Consider the following 27,787-nt stretch of genomic DNA (forward strand, 5'->3'; position numbering starts at 1 on the left):
CCTTTTCACTTTTCATTCCCTGGGCTGTTTGTTCAGTCATTCATTCATTCATCCATTTACTCACTCATTACGTACAAATATTTATGCTGTTCGTTGTGCTAGGCACCTGGGGGGGCCAGTGGTGAACGAGAGACATATAGCTCCTCCTGTCGCAGAGTCTTCATTTTCAGCGATTAAATCAAACATCCAATTAAATTTGTACTTATCGGTTGATATGAGGTCTGTGAGGGGAAAACACAGGGGATTCTTCTAGAGGTCAAGGGAAACCTCACGGCAATGATGTTTCAGTGGCTGTCTGAAAGGTACTTGGGGTTCATTAGGGAGGGAGGCCCAGGTGGAGGGAACAGCATGGGCAAAGGCCCTGAGGTAGGGAGGTAGCATTGTCCATGTGGAAGTGGCTGCAGGACAGAGCCGGGGAGAGCCCAGGCTGGAGGACTCAGCTGGGCCAGGCCGTGAGGGACTCACAGGGCACGATTAGGAAGATGACCTTTATCCTAAGAAGCCTTTGGCCCTTGAAGCGTTTTAAGCAGATCTTCATGAAGAGTTCACTCTGGACTGAAGGGGAAGAGCAGAGCAGTTAAGAACCTCCTTCAGTGTGCAGGTGAGGGTGATGACGCACTACTGCACACCCCGGGTCCTTTACTCACACACTAGAGGAGCGACTCATGGCTTGCACTTAGCAAGACGAGAATCCTTGTGTTGGTACAGAAGAAAGTCACAGATGGCGGGATCATATGTCCTGGGAGCTTGGGGTGGGGCCCAGGAGCCTTTGCCGAATCACTGCCTGTCATGTGATCATGATGATGGTGATGTAGGCTGCTCAGAGGAACCCCGAAAAAACCTAATGTGTACCCAGCAGATCCAAGTTCATACTCTCAGCTGACCTTCCCAGCGCCCTACGGACAAGGGTGGGAGTGTCCTGTTGTCCAAAGAAAGAAAACAGGGTTGAGTGTTGGTGAGGGATCTGCCCAAGATCCTGAGGCTCCTGCCTGCCAGGTGTTTGGGGCCAGAGTCCCCACTTCCCTGTCCTGTAGGTAACAGCAGGGAGAGCACATCCGTCTTTCTGAAGCACTTTGGACGGGTAATACCAGGTCAGGAGGTTCTGTGGCCAGAGAGAGCCTGGGGCCAGAAGCCTCTCTGAGGCTGTGACTTTTGAGGCTCACGTTGCCTTCTGCCACCTACCTAGCCCAGGCTCCCCTTCGCAGCTTCCCGGGATCCCCCAGACCTGGGTGGGCAGCGGGTGGCCTTACCTGGGATGGTTCTGCTGCCCTGCATGCCCCTTTCTGTGTCCCCCCACCCCCAGTTTATCCTTTCAGGCTTTGGGTCGAGGCAGGGCTGTTCCCTGTAAATACCAGTCCCCTTACATGAGCATTTTTCCTCTATGATTTTTCCTGTTTTGATGAAACACTGCTCTTGGCTGTACAGGTTCCCAAGAGAGAACCAAGGCCCCGGCTTGGCTAGCCAGTCATTCAGGAACTTTGCTTCCAGACCCAGCCCCACACCCAGCCCGCATTCCGCCAGGGCCATAACCTTAACCTCCATGCACTGTGTGAATGGGGCCCGTCCCTCCCCCCTCCCAATTCCCATGGTTCTCATGGCCACCTCCTTATCGCTATTCCCAGCTGACTGAAAAGGGCTGCATTCCAGCCCGAAGTTAGCCTCGCCCTCTCTCCCCCTTTCTGTTTTCTTCCAGACTGAGGGGTGTAAGAGTTGACTAGGGTTAATGGTCCTGCTACCAGTGTCTGAGCCCACTGCATCCATCAGGCCGCCTGTAGGGAGAGGATGGGGTGGTACCTTAGCCCGTTCATTCATTCGTGCGTTCAGCAGATGCGCTGAGCTCCTCCTGTGTGCCAGGCATTGTTTTAGGCACTGGGCATAAAAAGCATGGAAGTTAGCAAGTGTCACGGAGGTGAGGCGCAGCTGGGCTCTGAGTGCGGGCTGAGCTTTGCAGGTCGGAACAGAGGCTCAGGGCGCAGATGCAGGTCTCCAGGGGCTGCTGGTCACCTCTCTGCCCACCTCTGTGGGGAATCACGTTAAAAGCCCCTCGGGTGGGGCCCCTGTGAGCCCAGTGTAGCCCTCATGCCTCCTCCAGCTGAGTGCGGGCGAGATTCCAGCCCTCGCCCTCCGCCTCCGTCAGGTGTCCTTGAGCAGGACAGGCAGCCCACCCAGCTGGACACAGTGGCCTCGCGAAGACCACAGCATGGCCAGTAGGCGGTGGTTCTGGGATTTGGGAGCCAGGTTCCCCTCCAAAGTCATTTCTTTGGGGTTCTTGACTATTTGTTGGCCGGGTTATCTCTGTTGCTTTTTCTCCTGCGGTGTTTCTTGCCTTTCAGCGGTGCTGTGCCTACAGGCCTTGTCTTAATCCCCCGGCTCAGCCAGAGGTGCTTGTTGAAAGTATTTGTCCTGGGTAATTACAAGCTTTTAATCTTAACTTTTGACACACGTTTACCCATCCCATTCTCCTACGTGTTTGTCCATTCCTTATTCATTCTTTCAACAAACAGCATTTATTCAGGACCAGGCCCCTGCGTGCCAGGGAGGGGAGGGACAGGTGAAGCAGACTTGTCCCCGTCCTCAGGGAGCTCACGGCTACGTGAGGCAGCGGGCTTGGTACTCCAATGCGGGAGGTGGGCCGACCTGCCTGGGCCTTGATGCTGATGGTGGAATAGCTAACCCTAAGGCAGCGTTCTCAGGGCACCTGCGCCGCCTTCTTGCATCTATTAACTGATTTAATCCTCGTGACCACCTCTGTGAGGTGGGTATAGGCTCTGTTATTATGAATAACATAATACGTATCGGGAGCTAACTTGCCCAGGGTCACCTGGCTAGTGGCAGAGGCGGGATTTGAACCCAGGCTCCCTGGCTCCTCAGTCTGGGCCCTTAACCGCGCCAAGCTGCGTGACCGTGAACTTGCTAGATAAAGCAGTGGGAACAGAGCGTGCACATCACAGAACTGCGAGAGAAACAGACTGCTCCGAGGCTCGCGTGGCAGAATCGAGGACAGCCTGAGTGGGAGCTGGTGCCGAGTGTGGGTCCCCCGGTCAGGGCAGGGGGATGGGCCGGGGCTCAGGTCCTCCCCAAGTAGGAGACCCAGAGTGATCTCGTGTGAGGAAGGAGCCAGGGCGTTGGCCGCGCCCGTGTGTCTCAGTGAGCACAAAAACATATTCCAGAGCCAGACCCTGAGTTCCACGGTGTTTGAAGCCCTGCCTGAGGGCCAGGGCCAGTGCTGTGTGGAGGAGGAAGGGCCTGGCTGGGGCAGACGGAGGCCAGGCCAGCCGCGGCCGGAGCCTGGCTCTGTCGCTGACCGCCGGGGTCACTCTGGGTGAAATGCAGTCCGCCCTCCTGGGCACTCAGCACACTGCCGCAAATCCACCGCGGAGAATAATCTGGAGTCCTTTCCCTGGCCTGTAGGGCCCTGCGTGATGCGTCCTCCCCCAGTGTCGCTGACCTCATCCTGGGCCTTCTCCGCTCCCTGTGCTCCAGCCATGTGGGCATGGCTGCTCCTTGACCAAGTTGACCATGCTCCCATGTTGCCCCCACTGCTTGGATGCCCTTCCCGGGCTCTTGGCATGGTCAGCTCCTTCCCTCCCCTCAGGTCCCTGCTCAGAGGTCCTGCCCTGATCACTCAGCCTGAAGCGCCCCCATCCCACGCTCTCAAGTCACCCTGTGAGCTCCGTTGTAGCTCTTAGCACACTTCAGGACAGTCCCGACTCCCTTTTTAGCTCTGTGCCCTCCATGAGAACACAAGTTCTTCAGTTCATAGGCCTTGCCTGTCTTGTTCACTCTCGTTTCCCCAACACTGTCAATGGTGCCTGGTGCTTGTGGACACTAAACGTTTGCTAGCTAAACGAACGAGCCTCAGTTTCCTCATCTGTAAAATGGGAAGCAGCTCGCTGATCTACTGAAGTTGGTGTAAAGATTAGAGCGTGTTTAGGTTAAGGTGCCTCGTACAGGCCTGGCACATAGTAGGCACTTAGGATTGGTCAATGAAGCACGTGCTGAGGCCCAGGTGTGAATTTCCAGCCTAGTATAGACTCCGTGGACGTTGCATAGCTGGGTTTTTTGACATTGCCAGAGCAGCCTGGTGCTCACCAGCTCTGAAAATCAGGGTGATGAGTGGGGCAGGATGAGGAGAAGGAAAGAAAGAAAAAAAGAGAAAAAATGAGAAGGAAAAAGGCCTGGGATGCAGTGGATTGTTTTTTCAGTGGAAACGTAGAAAGAGATGGTTTTTTGCAAGATCAGGTTTGCCCAATGGAAAGTTTGTAAATTCCTGCCAAGATCTTTTTTTTTTTTTTTAAGACTATTAAAAAGGAGATAGGGCACAGGTAATTCCAGTTAATAAATGTGGAAAGAATGATAGAATTTGGAAGTCACCATTAAAACTCCACAGTAATAATTATTTCAGTTAAAATCCACTAATTTTGGATGCCAAAATTAGTGGGCAAAAGTTTAAGCAGAAACAAGATATTTGTATAGTCTCAGAGTATCTCCCCCGAAATATTTAGTAATTACAAAGTGAAAATAGTAAGTGTCAGGAGAATCCTGGCAGATCGAATCTTAGCCAAGTAATCAAGGCTAACAGCACAGGTGATAAGACATATGGCATCATGTCCCCGATATGGGGCTCTAAGGAGGGCACAGCACTGTGGGATTCTTCCCAGAGATGCACAACCTGACTGAAATCACCGAAAACATCAGACAAGCCTGGTTTGAGAGGTATTCTACGAAGTAACTGACAAACACTCTTCAAAAATGTCACAGTCATGACAGACAAGGAAAGATGCGGGACTGTCACAGATTAGAGACTAAGGAGGACCCCGGATTGGATCCTAGACCAGAAAAAAGGACATTACTGGAAAAATTGGTGAGATCCTAATCAGGTTTGTCTTTTCCTTAATGATACTGTACCGAGGTTAATTTCCTAGTTTCGAGAATTTTTCTGTGGTTTTCTCTGGTTCTGTAAGATGTGAACATGAGGGGACACTGGCTGAAGGGTGTGCTATCTGTGCAACTGTTCTGTAAGACTCAGATTATCATGAAATAAAAGGTTTAGAAGGATGGCACTAGATAAAGGGGGAAGATAAAGAAGTATGGCAGGAAAAATCTAATGGAGACTTCATTATGGCATTCAAACTGCGCAAGTGAGTATGTGTTTGCAGAAAGGCCCGGTGATGGTGACGGGAGTTCTAAGGCACGGAGGTAGGCACCTTTCAATTGAAAAATCCCGTTTCCTTGAAGGATTTTCCGCAGCTGGTTGGCTGTCTGACCTTGACTTTGCCCTTCCTTAAGGGGCTCTGGTTCTTCTCTCCTGAGTTCTGTCACCGCTTAATCAGCAGAGGGTATGTCCTTTAGTGACGCCCATTGATGTCAGGCTGTAGGAAGGCACGGTAGGATTCAGCAGCCACTGATTCGGGAAGTCCTTAGCAGCGTCTGCCAAATTTATACCATTCCCAGGCCACTTTCACACTTTTGCCATATCTACCTCTACCCATACTATTATAAACTTTCTGTTTTATTTATATGGACCCACTTTAAAGATTCGAATCGGTGAGTTAAAAAGAAAAGGTAAAACCAACGTCATTTGCCGTGAACCCAAAGTATCCATAAAATTCAAAGCAATGACTTTCAAAGAAAATTCGAGCTTAGGTAGAACCTGCTGGTAGAAGGTTCTGAGCCCGAAACCTGCTCTTCGGTTTATTAAAAGGTGAGATTATTAGGTGTTAAAAGACCCTCTGGAACCAAAATGAGACTTTCTTCTAGACTCATTCAAGAGAATTGATGGAGAAGTAGAGTGGGAGGAACTCCCTCACTGGGTGATTCACGTTAATTGCTGCCCTTCCCTGGTTCCACCTAAAACCATCTCATGCGGGACCACGGAAGCTCCTCTAGAGTCATCTAGCCCTCCCTGAGGGGCAGGAGACCAAGGGCCCTGGGGCCCACCTGGCCACACCGTCAGCCTGGGCAGCCTTGAGCCCTCCGTCTGCCTGGCCCACCCCTTTCTTCTAGCCCCAGGGATTCAGATCTGACTTTGTGAGCCCAGATCTGAAGCCACTTCCTCTGGCCAGCTGTCCCTGCTCTGCCCTCAACTTCAGAACACGTTGGCTTTAAAAAAAAAAAAGAAAGAAAGCCAACATCTGACTTTCTAGGAGATACAAGAATTATTCTCATACTATATTATTGTTCCTACTTAATTCCAAGAACCAGGCTTTATTGTGTTGAGGTGGTATCTGCTGTGTCACAGAGCTGCGTGGGGTTCAATAGAACAGGGCTCTTAATCATTTTGACATCTACCCTTTGTAAGAAATACATTTTATATTGCAACCCAGCGGACAACATGTAAACACTCAACATAGCAATCCTTCCTTCATACAGGCAATGCAAACAGCTATTTTTTATTCTATTGTAGCATTTTTTAAAATGCTGGTTACAGCTCACTAAGTTGATTTCTCAACTCCCTAGTCATAACTGGCAGTTGGTAAAACACTGCTCTAGAGGATGACAGCATGAACCATAGTAAGAGGTCCCACTTTTTTGAGTACCTAGTATGTGCCCGGCACAGTGCTGAACACCATCTTGTTTAATCCTGACTATGTTTGCTCATCAGACTACTGAGTCTCAGAGAGGGACGTCATTTAGCCCAGGTCACAGAGCGTGTAAGGGCAGAACCAGGATTGCCACCTGGTTGCTCATGTCCTTTGGGCTTGGGAACACTTCCCCTGTGTATCTGCCTTTGTACCTTGATCAAGATTGTCCCCAGAGGAGGTAGGGATAAATGCATAAATGACAGAATCAAACATCAAGTTAGTATAGAAAGATACGCTAAAACCATGTCTTTAATTTTACTCTAAGCCAGCGCAAGGGGTTCCCAAACCTGGCCAATGATTTGATGTTCTTTCTTCTTAAATTTTAAATTAATTTTAAAATTGAGGTATAGCTCACCATAAAGTGGACAGCTCAATGGCTTTTTATGTACATACACCCATGCCACCACCCCCAGGTTAAGACCGAGGAACATTCCCAGCCCCTGGGAAGACTCCCTTGTGCCCCATCCTGGTCAGTACCCCAACCAAGAGGGAACCCTTCTCCTGGCTTTCCTCACCGTTGATTAGTTTTGTCCATCCTTCAAGGTCACAGAAACAGCATCCTACTGTATGTGTGTGTCGGCCTTCTTTCATTCAGTGTAACATCTATGGGATTCACCCATGTCGCGTGTGTCAGTCATTCATGCTTGCTTGTTTTGTAGCATCTGACTTCTTTTTGGTACTTCTTAGCTTTTTAAAAAATGTTCCTACACTATTTTAGGCATATCAAATAGCATAGAGACTAATCCGTACCTTCCCCCCATTTTAAGAAACACACCTTAAGCCCCCATATTCCTCTTCCCCTGCTTCCATCTTCGATGCATCCCCACCTCCATCCCAGAATAACTACTCTCCCCAAAATGGGGTTGACCCTTCATGCACATATCGGTACGTCTTTACTACCTGTGTCTGAAAATTCTTAGTGGGTCTTTCTGGATGCTGGGTGTGTGTGCGCGTGTGCGCACATGCTTTTTTTTTTTTTTTTGCATTGCTGAGCCCAGATAAAAAAATATTTTTAAAATGTTCCAAGTCTTTCTGGAAATCAGAATCTCAGCTCCGTGCTCTTGAGGTCAAGAGAGTTGGAGCAGAGTCCAGAAGGAAAGGCCAGTCGGGGAGAGGCAGGAAGAGAGCAGAGTGGGGACAGAGATCCCAGGGGCAGGCGGAGGAGTGGGCTGGGTACTCCTCACCACGGGAAGCACCTGTAACCCTGGGTCTCCGGATCCCCTACCTTCCGTCTCATCCTGGACCCATGGGGACCTCAGCGTGCCCCTCTTTCTGACTTGATTTCCTGGATCCACTGGTGCCACCTCTGCCGCAGCAGCCCTTGGAGGGATTTGAGGGGGCAGAATGAGGTTCTCCTCTGGGAAGAAGAAAATGCTTGTGGTCCTTTCTACCTCACACCCTGCAGCCTCGTAGTAGCGGGGAAAGCGGTGAGCACTGACTCGTGGGGCCGGGCACTGCGCTAAATAACTACTTTCCCCGTACTAACACATGGACCCCCTCAGAGCTACCCAAGGAGGCAGCACTGTTTGACAGACTGGGAAACTGAGGCACAGGGAGATGGCGTAAATTCCCAAGGCCACAGCTAGCGAGTGATGAATGTGGCCTCACACCCAGAAAGGCCGGCTCCAGACCCTCTGTGACCATACACCCTCCAGCCTCAAGTCTAATAGAGCAGGGAGGCCCATGGCCTTCCCTTTCTGGCCCTCATCCCCTTCTGTAACTGCACATTTGTAACAGAGCTTGTTAGACTCTGGCTCCAGGCAGGCAGGGGCTGCCTTTGTTTGGTTCGCATTGTATCTCAAGGGCCTAGCTCAGCATCTGGAACAGAGCAGATGCTAGTGATATTTGCGGAATCGATGCTGAGTGAAGGAATGAATGGGCAGAAGCAGAGCTGGGAAACCATTCATGAGGTGTTTTCTGCAAACGCCAGGCTTGCCTCTGGGCTGTGGGGAATCTGAAAGCCAAGGGTCTGAGTCCCAGCTCCAGTGCTCCCTGGGAGTGCCACCCTTATCTTCCCCATCTGGAATGTGGGGATTGGGATCGTTCCTCCCTCCCAGGGTTGCTGACACTGCACGGTCAGGTGTGCCGCATCACAGACCGTTCTGGGTATGGGGGTGGGGCGTGGGCTTCCAGGTGGGTGGGCCCTCTGTAGACAAGAGGCCAAGGTCATTTCATGGGAGAGCACAGGAGTCCTGGTTCAGGCCCAGCAGTGGCATGGAACTCGCTGGTGGGCACATGTGAGCTATTTGATGTATGCTGCCCCATAACTTTCCGCTGTGTCCTTAGTTCTGCCCCTCGGAAGCCGCAGGAACAATGCTGACTGGCCTTGGCCACTGCCTCTGAATTTCAGCTCTCTGCTGTCATTTGACACCAGGAAGACTGCCAGCCAGCTGGCTGCAGAGGTGTTACTGCCCCCATTCCTTGCTGACTTCCGCTGGGTCCTGGCTGGGCAGGACAGCACTTGCCTCTCTCCATACTCACTCTGCTTTGAAGACGTTCCTCCTGGCCCTGGTACTAACCAGCAGGCTTTCATCTCCGTTCTCTAATACACCCGCTCCACTGTTTACCTTCTCTGCCTCATGCACTCAGTGGGGCTGTTCACAGGAAATGCCAAGGACCTCTCCCAAATAGCTTTGAACTAACCTTTTGTGATCGCTTTTTGGGTGCTAAGGGCTCTTTCTGCATTCCAGTTAGTGATCACATTTGTTTCTCAAAATCCCAGTAGAAGGGGGATGTAATCCATAGAGGTTCAGAGAGGTCTAGCTGGTTGCCTAAGCAGGGTCAGCATTAGAACACCAACTTGTGTGAGCCCAAAGCCCGGGTTGTCTCCACTTCCCCCCTCGTACTGCTCTGCAGAGAGAAGGCAAGAGTAAGCCCACGAATGGCAGTGACAGCCACACCATCGTGGTAATAATTGGCAGTGATGATAATTGCAGCTGGCATCTGTCGTGTGCTTGCTCCCTGCTGTGACCCGTCGTCCGTGCCTTCCGTGCTCTTCCACATATAACCCACACTCCAGTGAAGTCGTCAGTACTTTTATTCCCATTTTACAGGTGAAAAACACTGGAGGTTCAGAGAAAATTTTTTCCAAAGGCACACAGCTAATCCATGAGGCAGTAGAGCCCCTGGCTTTGCAGATCCACGCCTCAGGGCTTGAAAAACCGGGTACACTGTTGTTCATCCAGACACTGGAATATTATTCAGTACTAGAAAGAAATGAGCTACCAAGCCATGAAAGGACATAGATGGGGTATACTTAAATGCGTATTACTGAGAGAGAGAAGCCAAGCTGAAAAGGCTACATACTATATAATTCCAACTGTATGACATTCTGGAAAAGGCATAACTATAGAGACAATAAAAAGAACAGTGGTTGCCTTGGGGTGGTAGGAGGTGGGGGAGGGATGAATAGGCAGAGCAAGAGGATTTTCAGGGCAGTGAAACTACTCTGTATGATACTGTGATGGTGAATGTGTGTCATTTTCCATTTGTTAAAACCCGTAGAGTGTACAACACCAAGAGTGAACCCTGTTGTAAACTATGGACTTTGGGTGATAATGACGTTTCAGTGCAGGTTCATCCGTTGTAACAGATGCCCCACTCTGGTGCTGGGTGTTAATAGTGGGGGAGGCTACGTGTGTGTCGTGGGGGGGCAGGGGATGTAAGGGAAAATCTCTGTACCTTCTGCTCCATTTTGCTGCGAACCTAAAACCACTATAAACGATGGTCTAGTTTTTAAAAAACAAAGAGGTACACGATGTACTTGCTGATGTTTGAGCCACTACCAGCCTCACCCCCTGACCTGTGTTCTTCACCAGCCCTGGCAATGATGCGAATGGGGGGGAGGCACGGCTCCGCAGAGTGGGAGGGCTTCCCTGGCTGGGTTACCTGTGGGACAGCAGGCACGCCAGGGGGCTCTGCCAGGGGAGGGACTGATCCTCCCACTTGGGGAGGAGGAAGGAGTGGGTGAGGGAGGTGATGACCATATTCTTTGGTCTTCATTGCCTGGGACAGCGTGTGCTCAGGGAGGCTGGCCTTGCCTCTGCCAGGGCATTGCAAAACTCAAGCTCAGTTGAATCGATGTCCTTTGGAAAAGTACGTTTTGCTCAAGAGCCAAGTAAAACTGAAAATTTTGCAGCCAGCACGCTGAAGTCGAGAGCCCTGACTCACACTGAGTGCGAGGGAGGAGGCCCAACTCAAGGCAGGCCTCCGCTCTCAGGTGCACCCAGGCTCCCTCTGGTGCCAGGCCCCTCAGCCAGCTCAAGGCCCTCAGTTGGGACAGTGTGCGTGCCATGGGCAGTATCCTCAGATGGCTTTGTCAGGACTCAGACCCCCTTGCTGTTTAGCAAAGGTTCTGTCCCTACAGAGCTGTGGATAAAAGTAATCACTGTTAAAGTCAAATTTCCTTATTGACGTGCATTATTGGTTCAGAGATGACTTCTTTCTAAGATAAGTCTTTGGTTGATTTAGGGGCGCCTGGGTGTCATGGGAAGAGCCCCAGGTGCGACTCACAGGTAGTTCTCACTTATGACATGAGGCAATTCAGTGTTGCTTCCTGAGCCTCAGTTTTTCTGCCTTTAACATGGGTCTGGACTAAATCAGCCTTGCTGACTACCCAGGAAGAGCGTCACTGGTGCCCCCAGTCCCATGTCCTTGGCAGACATTGCTAATCCATCCCAGCACGCACACACTGAGCCCAGTCCCAGCCTTAGCAGCTGGGCAGCCACTAGAATTGATCCCTGAGACAAACCTTCTTGACCACACAGGAACTCCATGATCTCAAAGTTCCCTTCTGGTTTTACAGTGCTTAGGTCTTCTTGCCCTCTCCTATTTTTTCAGTCCTGCCATCTATTCTGATGCAAAAATACTTCAAGATTTGAGGCCAAGTTCACAAACTGATAGTCTTCGGGCCAAATATGAGCCACAGAAGTGTTTTCTTTGATTCGCATATTGTTTTATTTAAAAAACAAAAACAAAAAAACCCTGGTTGCCATCATTTTTAAATTGGTAATTTCCCATAAGCCCCAGGTTTCTGGTTTTCCCTGATCTGGCCGCCCCGGGGCTCCTTGTTCCAGCCATGGGCCAAGCTGGGGGGCTTTCTACCCTCTTTAGATAAGCTGTGGACCCTCCGATTGCTGCAGGCCCCACCGGCCCACTTCTCTCATCTCAGTACCTGCCTAGCCTCAGCAGGTATTTTCTACTGGGGAGCGTGTACTTCCTTCAGAGACACACAGTGCCTGGTTGCCTCTCATTTGGTGATGTGAGCAGCTAGGAGAGCAGTGTCTGGGCCCATTGATGCATTTGGGATGCTTGCTGTTTCCTGGAATCATTTTCAAAGGGAGGGATGTTTTCTGCCTGTGAATCATCACCCCCTGGTGAAGTGGTTTTAAGTTTTTATCTTCCCATGTGGGCTCTCCTGAAAACGAGGGCTCCGATAAGCTACGTGCTCGTGAGGAAAGCACAGGTTGAGGCAGATGGAGGAAATGGGGAGGTAGGGAGGAGGCCCCCTTCCCTCCCGCTCTCAGTCACCCACTTCCTGCCTCACATAGGTCTCATCTGTGACGTCTCATTGCTGGAGCTCCCTGAGGGGACTCACCTGCACGTCTCAGGTGAGCTCTTGGCCCGGAAAGACCACCAGTCTTCTGTGACTCCGCGGATCTCTTGTTGCTTAAAAATGATGCTCCCCACTTAAGTGCCGGGTAATGGGGACCCCACCCTGTATAAGACCAGTGCCTGCCCTTGGAGAGTTCACAACTTTGAGGGGAAGACACCAGTAGTAGTTTTCTTTTTTTAATGACTATAATGCTATGATATAAAGGACAGATAGAAGGAAAACAAATGGTAAAGTAATACAGGTTTTGTTTTGTTTTGTTTTTGTATTCACTCGTTTGTTGTATTTTTCAGACTCCACATTTAAGTGATAACATACAGTATTTGCCTTTCTCTGTCTGACTTATATCACTTAGCGTAACACCTTCCAAGTCCGTCCATGTTGTTGTGAATGGCAGAATTTCATTCTTTATGGCTGAGTAGTAGTCCATTGTGTATATGTATGTGTGCATATATATATGTGTGTGTGTGTGTATATATATATATATACACCACATCTTCTTTATCCATTCATCTGTTGATGGTAGACACCAATAGTATTAGTGAGACATAGTGGGATGTGCTGTTCATTCATGATTGTACATATATAATGTGCAACACATATATAATGACAGTACACCATGTGTCAAATGATGACAGAGGGAAGCTCAGGGGCCATGGCAGCCCAGAACAGGGTGCCTCAGCCAGCCTCATGCTGATTGGAGGTGGCGTCGCAGAGGAAGGGGTGTGTGAGCTAAGTTTTAAAGAACTACCTGGGGCCTCTGACCTCACCTCCCAGTGCAGCTGTATCAGCCTCCTTGCTGTTGGAGGAACCCGCCAAATATGCTCCTTGCCTCGGGGCCTTTGCACTTACCATCCCTTCAACCTGGAGCTCTCTTCCCTGGGCATCCAGGTGGCTGCTGTCTCACTTAAATGAGATATGTGTTTTGCATGTCATCTGGTCAGATGAACCTTCTCTGACACCCCTCACACCCCATCTAAAGCAGTACCCACATTATATTCTATTCTCTTAGCCTGGTTTCTTTTTCTTCATAGCACTGACATATATTAGTTCATTTATTGTTTGTCTCCCCCACTGTGGTGTAAGCTAGGTGAAGGCAGAGAGCTTTGTGTCTGACCACCTAGAACAGTGCGTGGTCCATAGTGAGCACTCAGTAATGACAGAGAGAATGAATGAGCTGGCAGAGGAGAGGGAGGGGTGCTGCAGACAGAGGGCACGGTGCATGGCAAGGCACAGAGCTGGCGCAGAACGGGCCTTTCTGCAACAGAATGTTGGGGTCATGGGGTGAAGAGGCAGCTAATAGAGAGGCAGGGGCTGGGGAGCCCACGACAGGTCTCCTAAGACCCTAGCTGTCTTTATTTTTCCATTTATAACCTGCTTATTATAGAACAACCGAAAAGTACCAAGACGTGCCCAAAGGAAAACGGTCACCAACTAAACTCGCCCCCAGGCCAACAAGGAGAACCCTTTGATTCCTTTCCTTGTGCCTTTTTGCATGGGACTGTCTGAACATCTCACCTTTTAACTTGTGGACCACCTTGTTTCCTAAGGCACACAGCTGCTCCCTAGGGTGGCACAGTAATTTCATGTCCAGACGGACGAGGACGCAGACCTCAGCTTTGCCACTTGCTGATTGAGTGACCTTGGGCTTCCGGAGCCATGCAACTTGGCCGGAGTTGTCGCTCCACGTGGGACGCCCTTCCACCCCTTTTCCCCAGCCTCATTTCTGCTTGTCTTCCTGCACTCAGGGTCTCAGCCTGAGACTCACCCCCTCTACACAGTCTTTTGTGAGCCCCAGTTCCTTTTCCTTTAAAAATAGGGGTGAACCTCATTTTGGTATCTCGAACGGATTTGAGAATTTGATGAGATGACGTGAGTCAAGAGGCTGGCTCCTGGGAGGTGCTCAGTAAATTCTGTCCTTGCCCTCCTCGTAACACCAGGGCCACCTCCAGCTTTTTCTCTATTATACTTTCCTTACCTGCAAATCTCTTAAAATCTTAATCCTGTCCTAGGCTTCTAACCCCAGGCCTAGCCAAAACTCAGCCTTCACTTTTCGAGGTAGCTGAGATGTAGTCCAAAAGGTGGTCTCATGGCAGAGTAAAACTGAATCCTGTGGGCAGGTGGAGGTCAAAGGACATTTGGGGTCCCTTGAAGGGAGCCCCTTCCACAGGTATCTCGGCACAGCTGTCTTTTCCCCCAGTTCTCTCTTCCTAAACTTAAAACACCGGCACCAATCGTTTCTTCCTCTTAAATGTCTGCTGAAGGCCGTGCCCTGGCGGGGAGCCAGGGGCGTGAGAATCTAATCCCCGGAATAGCTCCGCCGCTCAACATTTAAATGCCGTCTGTATTTTTATCCAATGATGGGTCACTTCTGAAAAACCCTGCTCAGGTCCTGCCCCTCTAAGAATACATTTCCATTTATAGCATCTGAGCTCGGGATGTTGTTGTGTCCTGGTGTGGGGCCAGCGGCTGCGTCCTGTTTCCAGTGATTTGGAAACACGTTGGGGGCCCTGGCTGTGCCCCCCCCACCACCAGCCCTCCCTCCCTGTGGCCTTGACGAGTGGGAAGCCTGACTCCCAGCCAAGCCCTGGCAGCCTGACGGCCTCGGGCTCCAACACCAGGCCTTTCCTGTTTCTGGGGGAGCATGAGCTCATTGGGCTGTTGCAGGGTGGGGTGGGGCAGTAGGGGTGAGGGGACCCCCATTCAGCTGTGCTCTGCTGGGGCCTCAGTGGCACTGCACCACAGTTCCATAGCTCCATGGGACCCTTACTCCTTCCCTCGCTCACCAAGCACCCCCAGCCTGCTGTCGGTGCCAGGCTCTGCATGGGCAAGGGAGGTCAGCACGGACAGCCAAGGGCCCCAGGGGCTGGTATGGAGCTTTGCAGAGGCCGCAGAGAGTCAGTGCGCAGCCTCTGGGTGAGGCTGACCTGGGTTCCAATCCTGACCCTGCCTCTTGCTGGCTGTGTGAGCTTAGGCAAGTGGCTAAGCCTCTCTGAGTCTTGGTTTCTACATTTGTTGATGGTACCTCGTGGGTGAGGGGGAAGGGATTCAGTGGGAGAAAGTAGGTCAAGGGACTTGAGTAGTGCTTGGCCCATAGGGTAGGAGCCCGGGAAATACCAGTCCCCTTGCCTGTCCCTCTGTTGACCTGTAGTAACTCAGGTGGGTGCAAGCAGAAAGTCTTAGGAAATAAATTTGAAGTTGGAAATAAACACTTGACTTATACCGTAGCAGTCTTTGCATGCCTTGACATCTCCTGAACTGCACTTTTTTGGCAATGCGAAACCCCCATGCTGGTTTAGTTCATTCTGCAGCGGAGCCCTGGAATCTGCACACTTAACCAGCTTCCTGGTGGATTCTAAGGCAGTGGTCCATGGGCCAGACTTCGAGAAACACTGCCTCCTTCGTCCATTCCAAAGTATTTCTGTAGACCTGCTGTGTGCCAGGCACTTCTCTAGGCTCTGGGCATACAGTGGAATTCAAAGGCAGGCAGGCCCCTGCTCTCCTGTAACTTATATTCTAGCGATGGAGTGGAACAGTGAACAAACACACGTAACACAAGGTAGTGATCGCAAGTGCTGTGAAGGAAAAGGCAGCAGAGTAAGGAGATGGAGAGTGGTGTGTTTTAGCTGGTAGCCAAGACAGGTCTTTGAGGAGGTGACATTTGAATATAGACCTAAAAGAAGTGAAAGAGCAAGACAGGAAGAGATCTGAGGGGAAATCATTCCAGATACAGAGAATGCAAGGGCAAAGGGCCTGAGGTGAGAGCATGCTTGCTTGACTGTTCAAGGAACAGATTGCATAAGAATTTAGAGCTAATGCAACTAAATGTAAATAGTAAGACTAAAAAAAAAAAATAGTAAGACTGGTGCCCCCTCCCTGCTGTGTGTGAGCTTCGTTCTCCCCCATGAGCCTGGGTCCAGGTAACAGGCAAGGGCGTTGTCCAGTCCAGTGAGGCCTCCATCATTTTACCGATAGCCCATCTAAAACCCTTTCTGAGAATCGCCTGGATGGGTAGTTATCTTCCTGATCAGCTAGTTTACTTTCTTGCTCATCATGGTGGCCAAGAACAGCACATCTCATCACTTCTCAGATATTTGGGAACCCCAGGAGGACACAGGCTATGACTTGGAAAGAGTCAGAGATCCTTATCTCTAACACAAGATGTTGCTGCCCTTGCCGTGTTTCACTTTAACTATCTACAGATGTGCACATTTGGATTCCGTGATCCCTGTGGTTTCTCCTACCTCATTGTTCTGGGAACAGGTTTTGTGTGAGGTGCTGTTGAGTTTTGTTCTGCACCTGTCAAGTGTGAAGGGCAGGCATGATGCCTTTAGGAATGAGGATGCTCCTTGGGCATTACTGTGTGAGCGCCACGAGAACAGGGACTAATTCTGTCTTGGTGACCTTCTCCTGTCTCTCTGGAACTCGGCACAGTAAATTAAGGCATAGATAAGTTGGGGGTGGGAGTTAAAAGAGAAGGGGCCTCAACACAGACCCTTGGGGGTATACTAAGATATCAGGGGCAGGAGGAGGAAAAGGAACAGACACAGAAGATGCTGAAGGGTGAGGATGCCATGGTACTTTAGGCAGCCAAGAGAAGAGAGAGATCTGAGAAGGAAGGGACAGTCAGCAGGATGGGTGCAGAGGCAGTACTGAGGAGAGCCAATGGCATCAGACCCTTAGGGACTCTTGGGTGATCTTAGCTATAGCACGAAGAGAGAGTGGGTGAGGGGGGCCTGGCATCCAGCTGCTGTGGGTTAAGGATCAGATGGAAGGTGAAATGTGAGGTTATTCTAGGCCCGTCATTAAGAAGTGTGCTGTGTACCTCCTGCTGCATCACACTGAGAGGGGTACGGAATAACTTGCTGTCTTCCCTTTGAGATGCTAAGACCAGTCACTGGGTTCAGGTGGCAGCAGCCTGATGCATCTGTTATGAAACTTCCCATCCTTGCTGGTAAATGCCTAAATCCAGTATTTCATCAGAGAAGGCACAATGATGATTTTCCTAATTCTATTTGTCCTTCCACATTATTCTTTGAAATTATTCTGTAAAATAGGACTTTGTCCTCATCAACTATCTGGTTACCTAGATATACATTGTGTATATCAAAAAAAATCAGAATAAATGCTTTCTCTTTATTTACCAATTCTCAGAATAATGGCTTAGTATCTTCAAAGGTATCCAATGAGGCTTTTTTGGGGGTTTTGTTTTATGAAGTGTCATTATGAACTCATAGGTTGCTTAATGTATTTGATGTGTTTCATTCGTGGCTATCATGGAAAAGTTTTTTTCCAACAGTTTTATTGAGGTATAATTGACATACAATAAACTTCACATACTTAAAGTGTACAGTTGGAGAAATTTGACACATGTATACACCCATGAAACCACCATCACAAGATAATGAACATATTCATCACCCCCCTGAGTTTCCTCAAGTCTCTCCCTTCTTCCCTCCCTGGGCAACCAATGATCTGCTGTCACTCTAGATTAGTTTATACTTTCTAGAATTGTACATAGTTGGAATCATACTGTATTGGCTTTCATTCAGTGTAATTATTTTGAGAATCATCCATGTTGCTCCTGTCAATACTTCATTCCTTTTCAGTGCTGAGTAATATTCTGTTTTGTGGATATGCCATCTGTCCATTTGCCCGTTGATGGATATTTGGGTTGTTTCTAGTTTGTGACTATTACAAATTAAGCTTCCATGAATATTCATATACATGTCTCTGTAGGGGAAAATACTTCCATTTCTCTTGGGTAAATGCCTAGGCATAGAATGGCTGGATCGTATGGTAAGCGTGTATTGAACATTTTCAGAAACCGCTAAACTCTATTCCACAGTGGTTATACTACTTTACATTCCGCCAGCAACGCCTGAGAGTTCCAGTTGCTCCATATCCTCACCAACACCTGGTGTGACCAGTCTTTATAATTTCAGCCATTCTAATAGTATCTCTGTGGTTTTAATTTGCATTTCCCCAATGACTCTGATATTAGCCTCATTTCATGTGGTTATTCACCATCAGGGAATCTTTGGTGAAATGCCTGTTCAAATCTTATTCCTGAGTTGTGAGTTCTTTATACTGAATAGAAATCCTTTAACAGACATGTGATTCACATCTATTTTTCCTAGTATGTGGCTTGTCTTTTCATTCTTTTAACAATGCCTTTTGAAGAATGGAAGCTTTTCATCTTGATGAGGCCTTATTTATGATTTTTTCTTTTATGGATCACGCTTTTGGTGTCTTATCTAAAGTCTTTGCCTAACCTAAGAGCACTAAGATTTTCTCCTATGTTTTCTTCTGTAAGGTTTATAGGAAGTCTTGAAGTCAGATCCAACTTCGTTCTTTTTCAAAGTTGTTTTGGTTCTTCTAAGTCCTGTGCATTTCCGTATGGATCTTAGAATCAGCTTGCCAAATCCTACAAAAAACGCCTGCTGGAGTTTTGGTTGGAATTGAGTTGAATCTACAGATCAATGCCATCTTAACCATATTGAGTCTTCTGACCCATTAACACAGTGTATTTCTCTGTTTACTTAGGTCGTCTTTAATTTCCCTCAGCAATGTTTTATTGTGTTCTGTGTATGGGTCTTGCACTTCTTTTGTCAAATGTATCCCTAAATATTTAATATTTTTATGCATCTCCTAAGAATAATAGAAGTAACCATTTGTGTTAGCTTTTGGTTACACCTTCTATTGTTTCTTTTTAAAGATATAAACAAGGTTGGAGATTTATTTTTATCGCTACCTCCAGCTGCTCTGCACCCCAAACACACACACACAAAATTTAACAGAACACAGTGTTCCACAGTTTGCTTTTTTCTCTTACTCTATAGAGACCTTCCTCATTCCTCTTTATAGCTGCATCCTCCTCCACTTTATGGATGGTCTGTAGTTTATTAACTGGTCCCCCTGGATGGACACTTGGATGGCCTCCAGTTGTTTGCTGTTACAGCTGGTGCAGCGGTGAGTAATAGCCCTGTGCCTACGTCATTTTATATTTTCACCTGGAATGTACTGAATACCGTTAATGGGCCCAGCCCCGCACGACCCACAGTGGATTCAAGAACAAACCTGACGGTCCCAGCCCAGCAAGAGCGGAAGACCCTGCAGCCGTCTCGGAGCTGTGCCGGGAATGTATACGTCCACAGCGCCCAGGAAGGTGGGGAAGGCTGCCTTGAGAGGGGCCTTCTGGAAGCTCAGCAGTCAAATGTACTCCTCTTTCCCTTTGGCCAGGGCTTTGTGGTCAGAGAGGGTGTTCTGAGACAGGAGAGGTCACGGGTGGAGGCGATGGAAGCTGGGAGGTCACCCTGTAGACGAGTGACCTTCACAAGGGCACCGAGATTCAGGGAGAGAGCCACAGGGGATGGGCTGGAGAGAGAACTGTGTGCGTGTTAGTACTGTGTACACAGAGCATCATCACCCAGCCCTCCTGCAGATACAGGCCGCTACGCCTCCCGCTCCCAGCCTGTCTCCCTGTCCCAGACAGGCATGGGTACAGTGGACAGAGCAGAGGTCCTGAGGCCAGACTGCAGCAGTTCGAATCCTGGCCCAGAATCTTGGGCAAGTGAGATGGGGAGGATGCTGGTATCCACTGAACAGGGCTGTACAGAGGATGTGAGCTAATGAATGGACAGTCCAAGTCCAAGGCCGGGTGCACCGTGATCCCTCACAATGGGGACAGTAGCAGTGTAGCTGTGATTGCTATTGTTATTATTATTCCCCCCTCTAAGCTCCTCCATCTGGGCTGGAAACAGACAGATGTTTTCCCCATCCTTCTGACAGAGGGAGGAGTGGTGTGTGAGCTCACAGTCGTAGTTTGAATGTCAAGGACAGGATTCGGGGGCGGTGAGAGTGATTCTGGGGCTGATTAGAACTGGTGCTTGCACGGTTCTCTCCCAGCTGCGTTAGGCTCTGGTGCGTCCATTTGTTAACCTCTGTGTGCCCTTCAACACACGTGCACGTGCACACACACCAGTGGTTCTCAGTAAGGTGGAAGAGATGAGTAAGTGAACCAACAAGCACATTTTTCACCCAGCTCCCTGGGCTTGACACCGAGGGCTCTGACAGGCTGGTGGGCAGGGGTGAGCAGGCCAAAGAACCAACTAAAGCCTCACTGACTATTTTTGGGATGAGTGACCCACCACTTCCAATGACTTGCTCCTAAATGGCGTCTAATTTCATTAGGCCATGGAAACAGTGACATCACGAGCGCCTGCCTGGTGGCCGCCCACACATGGCGAACCACAGGGCGATCTGAGATTTGTCTTCAAGAGCAGGGCAGAAGTGAGGTCCCAAGCAGCAAAAGTTAAAATAGCAAGAGTTGAGGCATTCTGCTATGAAAAGAAATTACAGAAGAAATCCATTAGTCAGAGATTTCCAGCGGCAGTTTCCTTGCTTGGGAGCAAGAGAAGACTTATGCGTGTTTATTTTGGGTGAGGTTATGCAGCCGTCCCTCGCTCTGTAGGCTTAGATGTGGCCTGTACAGTGAATTTCTGTTAAGTAAATCCTATATTCTCATCGACCTCTAGTTCTGATGTTGACATATATTTTATCCTAAGGAATTTGTCTGATCCTAAGTTACAGTGAAGTTAGAGGCACGGGTTGAGCACCTTTTTGATTCAGATGGTGACACTCGTACTTACTGCACCTTTATAAGAAGTCACAAATTCAGGGGGACTTTATTTCTTCCCTGGGGGTTCCTTTGCCCAGGTCTCTCCGAGTGTACCTTCTCAGGCACAGAGCGGAAAAGGACAGGGAAAGACTGCAGGGGCGATCAAGGCCACGGCCATGACTTCACCCAGACGGAGCAGAGGCAACTGGAGGCGTCTCTGTGGAGAGAACATAGGCTCAGTGGGAAAATGAGCTTCCCGCATGGGAAGGTTTTCTCTGCCTACAACAGGGTTTCTCAACTTTAGTGCCATGGACATTTGGGGCTGGTATCCTTTGTTGTAGGGGGCTGTGCCTTGTAGGATTGGAGGATGCATTAGCTTCCCGGGCTTTCTACCTGCTGGGTACCACCCACTCCCCCGGGTGACAACCAAAAATATCTCCAGACATCGCCACACTCCCGTGGGGGGCCCAGATTGCACCTGGTTGAAAGTCAGTAGCATATGACATTTCAACAGCATGAGATAACAAGGATTTCACAAGCTTTTTATTGGCTTGTTTTTGTTTTAAATACTCTGAGTTTAATTATACCTTGAATTGGGTGAGTCACTCCTTCTTGGGGCTTCTGTTTTCTCTTCTGTAAAATGAATGGGTTGGACACAGTGATCTCAGAACGCCTTCTAGACCCAACAGCAGAGCGTGGTGAAGGCAGGAGGTCCCCTGGGGTCTCCGCATTTGGGTCCTGTTCCAACAGGTGACAAACCTATGGTCCACCTGGCTCTGGGCACTGCTCCCATTCTTCTGGCATCTAGCTCAGTCTTTCTTAGTCCAGTTGATTGTTTTCTTGCTTTCATTTAAGCCTATTTTGCCTTTTTTGTAAGTGAACATGTCTAAATACAGTACAGGGAACCCCTGAGGACCCATCACTCAGCTTCCCCACCATCCATTTCATCTTAATCTTGTTTATGGGGCCAGCCAGTGGACCTTATCTTTGTATAGGTTCATCCATTGACCCATTCGTTCAGATCAGTTCCCCAAGGGCCTGGATTGGGCAAGGCTGGGCAGCAAGGAGGCCCAGGTTCTTCCCGTGAGAAACTCACACTCTAGGGGGAGGACAGGGAAAGAACATTTTTGGACGAACATAAAGAATCTATCCTTTAGCTTTCTCTATTTAAGGCCAAGCAATTCCAATTCTTTAATCTTTCTTCCTAAGAAGTATTTTCCACCCAAATGGTCCTGGTTTATCCCCACATCGTTGGGAAAAGCAACAAGAATGTAAACTGGGCCTGGATTCAGATCCCTGCTGTGACACTTCATAGGTGTGAGAGCTTAGCCAAGTCAGCAGCCTCTAAGCCTCATCTGTAAAATGGGATAACAATCCCTAACTCACAAGTTGGCTGAGAGAATTAGATGAGAACATGTCGGTCCAGGGCCTAGCATGAGTCCAGCACACACTAGATGTACACTAAGCATCCTTTCCCCTCTCCCCCTCTCTCCTTACCCTTTCCTCTACATTCTCTTAACAGTGGGTGGCCACATCTAATCGCATCACCACATCACCGCAGTGAGGGACTGACTAATGGGAGCCAGAGACGACGGCTGACTTCCTGATCTGTCACATGCCTGGGTTCTCACCAGCCTCCCGGTGGCCCATTTTCTTAGTGACATTCACTGCTGACTCACTTGGCTTGTGGTCAACTCTGAACCCAGGGTCCTTTTCAGCTACCCCTTTACCCTACCACCACTCCCCAGCTTGGATTTGCGGCATGGGAATGGAATCATTATCAGAGAACATTCTGTTTAGGTGGCCCTTCTCAAGGAGCCAACAGCATTGCTAGACCGACAGTTTCATGAGGGCAGGGACCATGTCTACCTTGAGCACTTTCATTTTCCCACCGTCTAGAGCACTGCTGGTAGGTACTTAGTAAATACCTATTGAATGAATGAATGTGTTTTGCGCTGGTCCTTGTTTTCCAAGAGAGCCCCATCTGCTCTGGGGCAGCATCTTCAGAAAAGCAAATAAGCAAAACCTTGAGACTTCAGTTTACCAATAAATGAGCTCTAAACTGATTCCCATAAGTACAGGGCAGCGGAAGGACAATGGCCTATGGACCCAGACTTGGGTATGAATCCCAGCTCTGCTAAATTGACTTACTGACTTTGAGCAAGTTGCTTATGGCTCAGCCTTAGTTTTCTTCCTGGAAAAATGGGATATCAGTATCTGGCAGAGTTACTGTGAGATGAGACTTAAATACAAATATACGTGGGAACACACCCCACGTGGGATGGCAGTGATTTTGGTTTGCGTCATTCACTCTTTCCGGAGCACCTACCTTCTTTGATTGCCATTGCCTCCTATAGTTTTGTCCAAGTCTTGCCTCCTCTCGTAGACCTTTGTTCGCTCAGCCTTCATCTCCCCTCCCTCTGTTGACAAAGACACGCTCTGCCTGACACCCAGCACACCTGACCAACATTTGTTAAGCCAGCATCTTGAATTCTGATGCCTATAGGGACCAAACATACACAAAGAAAGCAAGCTGGGTGGGATTTTTACATGAAATCTCCCGCTTAAGCTTTAAAAGTTTTTTCATTAAATTAAAAAAAGATCTTAACTTTTCATTTTGAAATAATTGAAGACTTGCCAAAAAATTGCGAAAATAATACAAAGACTTCCCATGTGCCCTTTACCCAGGCTTCCTTAAACGTTATATAACATTATATAACATCTTATGTAACCAAACCATTTTCAAAACCAGGAAAAGAACATTCTACAGTACTATTAACTACTCTACAGATCTTATTCGAATCCCATCAGTGGTCCCACTGATGTCCTTTCTCTGATCCAGGACAGCCTGCGGGGTTTAGTGGTCACATTTCTTTAGTCTCCTCCAATCTCTGACCGTTCCTTAGTCTTTACTTGGCCTTCGTGTCCTTGATACTTTTGACAAATGCTGGCCAGTCATTTTGTAGCATGACACTCAGTTTGGATTCGTTAGATGTTTTCTCATAATTCATCTGAGGTTGTACACTTGAGCAAGTTCCCCACAGGAGTGATGGGGTACCCTCCCCAGTACTTCATATCAGGAGGCATATGATGTGTCTCCTTACTGGTGACACTCCCTTTGGTCACTCGATTACGGTGATGTCTGTCAAGTTTCTCCTCTGTAAAGTTACCTTTTTCCCTTTATGATTAATAAAGATTGGGGGGGGCTACTTAGAAGGTATGGAAGTATCCCATTCCTCATCAGACTTGATTTACTTATTTCTGTATTTACATCTATGTAGATCTTTGGCTTCCTATTTTATCTAACGGGTCATAATCTATTACTGTGATTGTTGATTTTAATGCTTATATTGCCCCTTCTTTGGCCAGTGGGAACCCCTTTAAGCTGACTTCTTGTCCTTTTGATATGTCCCATCATTCTTTCTTGCTTTCTGACATAAGAAGATACTCCAAGCTCATCTTGCATTTTCCCTACCCAGCCCTGGAATCAGCCATTTCTCCAAGGAGCTGATTCCTTTGAGTAAAGAATGATATTTAGAAGCCAAGGTTTGAGGTCCAGATGTGCTCACTGCTGTCTGGCTGTCACTGTTCCTGCTCCCTCTCTATAGAACGAGCTAGGAAATAAATGTATACGTGATGTGTCTGCACACATGGATATTTCTCTATTTGTGTATGCTGAAAACCACGAATTCACAGCAATACCTTCATTTCCACTCTAACACCATGGGGTTTATTCTACTTCTCTCTCTATGTATACCTCCCTTCCCTAACAGTGAGGCACCTGGCCCCCATTATCCTCGCTGTATTTATATATTTGATCAGCCCCCCTGTATGCAACCATCTCCCATCTCTCCCTCTCTCACCCTTGTCAGGTTCGGACACTCTGCTCTAGGCCACTCCCCGCTCCTTACCCTGGACAGCCTTTGACTTCCCATAAAACTCCCAGTTTTGAAATGGTGGCTCATATATTTATTAAACCATGAGGCCCAGTTTCTGGCTGTGGGCCCAGGGTAGGAACCAGGTATTAACTGGACCAGGAAGCTGGCTTGTAAGCCCCTCTTGCCTCTCCAGCATCCACTCCCTCCATTCCCGTCCTAGCACCACAGGCAGGTAAACTTAGCCTTCCAGCACGCCAGGCTCCATCCTCTTCTTCGTCTCTGCTTTTGCTGTTCTTACTACCTGGACCAGTCTCTGCCTGCACCTACCCTTTCTCCCATCCTCCTGCTCAGACATCAGCTCTTTCTGGAAGCTTCAAGATGACCCCAGGTGCCCTTTCCAGGTTCATCTGGCACCTCCAGCATACCCCATGGTGGGGCACCACCACGTTCTCCTTTTTGGTCCCCTCTTTGTCTTTGCTGCTAAACTACAGGTACACAGAGCTGAGGGCTGATTTTATCTCCATGTCTCTAGTACCTGAAACAGGGCTAGCACGTAGTAGGTGCTCATAAATGTCAGACGAATAAACATTAATCACAGTAACAGCAGATACTGATGTAGTACTTTTGGGTGCCAGGCATGGTTCTAAGTGCTTTATATGCACGAAGTCATTTGGTTCTAATCCCTGTGCAGTGAGATAGTTACTCTTGTTGCCCCCACTTTGCAGACAGAGGAACTGAGGCACAGAGAGGTTCACTGACACTTCCAAGGTCACACAGTGGTGGGGTCACGTTTAAGCCCAGGCAGGCTAACTCCCCAGTACATACTCTCTCCTCTAATATGCCTCCCACAGGTAAAGTGGGCAGCATTTTCAGAATAAGGGAGGTGAGTAGGGATGGATAGCTGAGTCACATGAGGCCCCCACCCCTCCTGACCACACTCCCAGCCCCAGTTCTTAGTGCCCTTTGGGCCCTAAGCACAGGAGACCGGTGGCTGAGCAGGTGGGAGAGAAAGTGATAGCTTTTAGCTCTGCGGCCTATAGGAATGTTTTCTCCTCTGAGGTCTTGAGGAACCAAGCACCTTTCACGTGTCATTAGAGTGAACGCAACAGGAGTCAAGTATCAGATCTTATGCAAGATTTCCATGTCATTGCATTGGGGTTAGCACGGCACTAACCTTGTTTCCCAATCACCCAAGAGGAACCATCCACCAGCCCATCACCCCTGGAGGGCGGAGCTGCCAGCCTCTTCACCAGAGAGCTGGGAAAGGGCTGTGGACTTAGAGCAGCTTGCTCGTCAAGTGAAGGGGAAGAAGCCAAGTGCCTGGGAACGCTCTGTGTCAGCTCCTCCGCTGACGTTTCTTTCCCCTACTCAGGGGCCTGGCGGGGTCTCCTAGTAGTACAGAAAAGGAAACTGAGGCTCAGAGAGGTGACGTCGTTTGCCTGACATCACACAGCAAGGAAGAAGACCAGCCAAGATTTGAACCCAGGGCAGTCTGATTCTAGGGGCCTTACCCCTTAAAACAACTGGCCAGAATTACACCCGCGTCTGCCTGACTCCAAAGCCCTCAGCTCTTCCACCACCACCCCACCAGTCTGCTCTGGTGGGACCCATATGAAAAAAAGGCGTCTGCTCTGTGTCTGGGCAGAAACCCACGTGAGCTGGAGCCAGGGCTGTCACGGGCCGATGTCAGCCCCAGGCAGGATTTTCTGTTAACCTACTGCCTTGGAGTTCCGGAGAATCTCCAAGAAGAAGGCTGCAGAAGCTGGGGAAGGGGGGAGTGGAAACAAGAGGAGGTAGAGACAGGAAATGGAAGAGGGGGCGGAGAGGTGATGCCAGGCAAGAATGCAGCGCCGTCAGAGAACTCAGGAAAGACTGCGCTTGCCCATTCCCTTCAGCGTCAGACAAAGCCAACGCCCAGGTTCAGTTCATTCCCCCAGTGCTTACTAGGGGCCTCTTGTGCCCCAGGCCCAAGCAAGGGTCTGGGGACACGGCAGGGCACAACACTTAACAAGGTCCCTGCCCTCATGGAGCTTACTTTCTCTTGGGGGCAAGACCAACCAAGAACCAGAATCAGATGAGGGGTCCAGGCCATCTGTCTCAGGGGGTGATAAGTAGTGAGGCAGTGCGACAAAGGAGGTGTGGGAGCCAGGATCCCATGGGGGGCAGGGGACGTCCTTCAGGCCTCTCGGAGGAAATGGTTCGGGGAAGAATGGCGGCTGCTGGGCACACCAGCCAGCACCATTTCCCCCGCTGCCTGACACCTGCCCTTTGCGCCCACCTCACCCCGTCCCCTTTGCTCTCCACAGGTTTGACATCTACAGGAAGGTGCCCAAGGACCTCACACAGCCGACGTACACCGGGGCCATTAGTGAGTAGCCTCCTTCTCTCCGTTGCTCCCGACCCTCTCCCCACTCTCCGTACCTGTGCCTGCCCACCCTCTGCAGAAATGCTGGGCCAGGGAGGGAAGACAGAGAGACAGGAGGAGGGAAGGAATGATGGGCATCTTGCTGGGCCCTGCCTCTAATCCCTCAGCTCTTCTCTGTCCTCACTGTAACGCTGTAAGGTATAGCATCACCTGTTTCTGAAAGGAGACACCAGAAATCAATCATCAAGAGTAGCTGCCCCAGGGACTTCCCTGGTGGCGCAGTGGTTAAGAATCCGCCTGCCAGTGTAGGGGACACGGGTTTGATCCCTGGTCTGGGAAGATCCCACATGCCGCGGAGCAACTAAGCCCGTGCGCCACAACTACTGAAGCCCGCGTGCCAAGAGCCTGTGCTCTGCAACAAGAGAAGCCACCGCAATGAGAAGCCCGCGCACCGCAACGAAGAACAGCCCCCGCTCGCCGCAACTAGAGAAAGTCCACGTCAGCAACGAAGCCAAAAATAAATAAATTAAAAAAAAAAAAAGAGTAGCTGTCCTTGGGAGGGGAAACGGGGGCTCATGGGTTGGAGGGAGACTGACTATTCTCTTCACACCTTTTAGACTATTTGAGTTTTTAACATAAGGATGTTTCTATCCATTTAAAAAAATAATCCTCTCACTCAAGATTTTGGTTTCTGAATGCCAGTCTTCTACTTAAAAGGACCCAGGGCTC

At 49.2% G+C, this 27,787-nt stretch overlaps 1 protein-coding gene across 1 annotated transcript in view; it reads left to right on the forward strand.

The window, feature by feature from the left end:
* Positions 1 to 27,787, forward strand: part of ERGIC1 (endoplasmic reticulum-golgi intermediate compartment 1) — a 102,444-nt gene that overhangs the window by 23,393 nt on the left and 51,264 nt on the right. The window contains exon 2 of the mRNA XM_060144207.1: positions 27,000 to 27,061. Within this exon, the coding sequence (XP_060000190.1) occupies positions 27,000 to 27,061 (62 nt within the window). The remainder of the gene's footprint in view (positions 1 to 26,999; positions 27,062 to 27,787) is intronic.

The sequence above is a fragment of the Lagenorhynchus albirostris genome, chromosome 3 (genome assembly GCF_949774975.1).
Source record: "Lagenorhynchus albirostris chromosome 3, mLagAlb1.1, whole genome shotgun sequence".
Lineage (NCBI taxonomy): Eukaryota > Metazoa > Chordata > Mammalia > Artiodactyla > Delphinidae > Lagenorhynchus > Lagenorhynchus albirostris.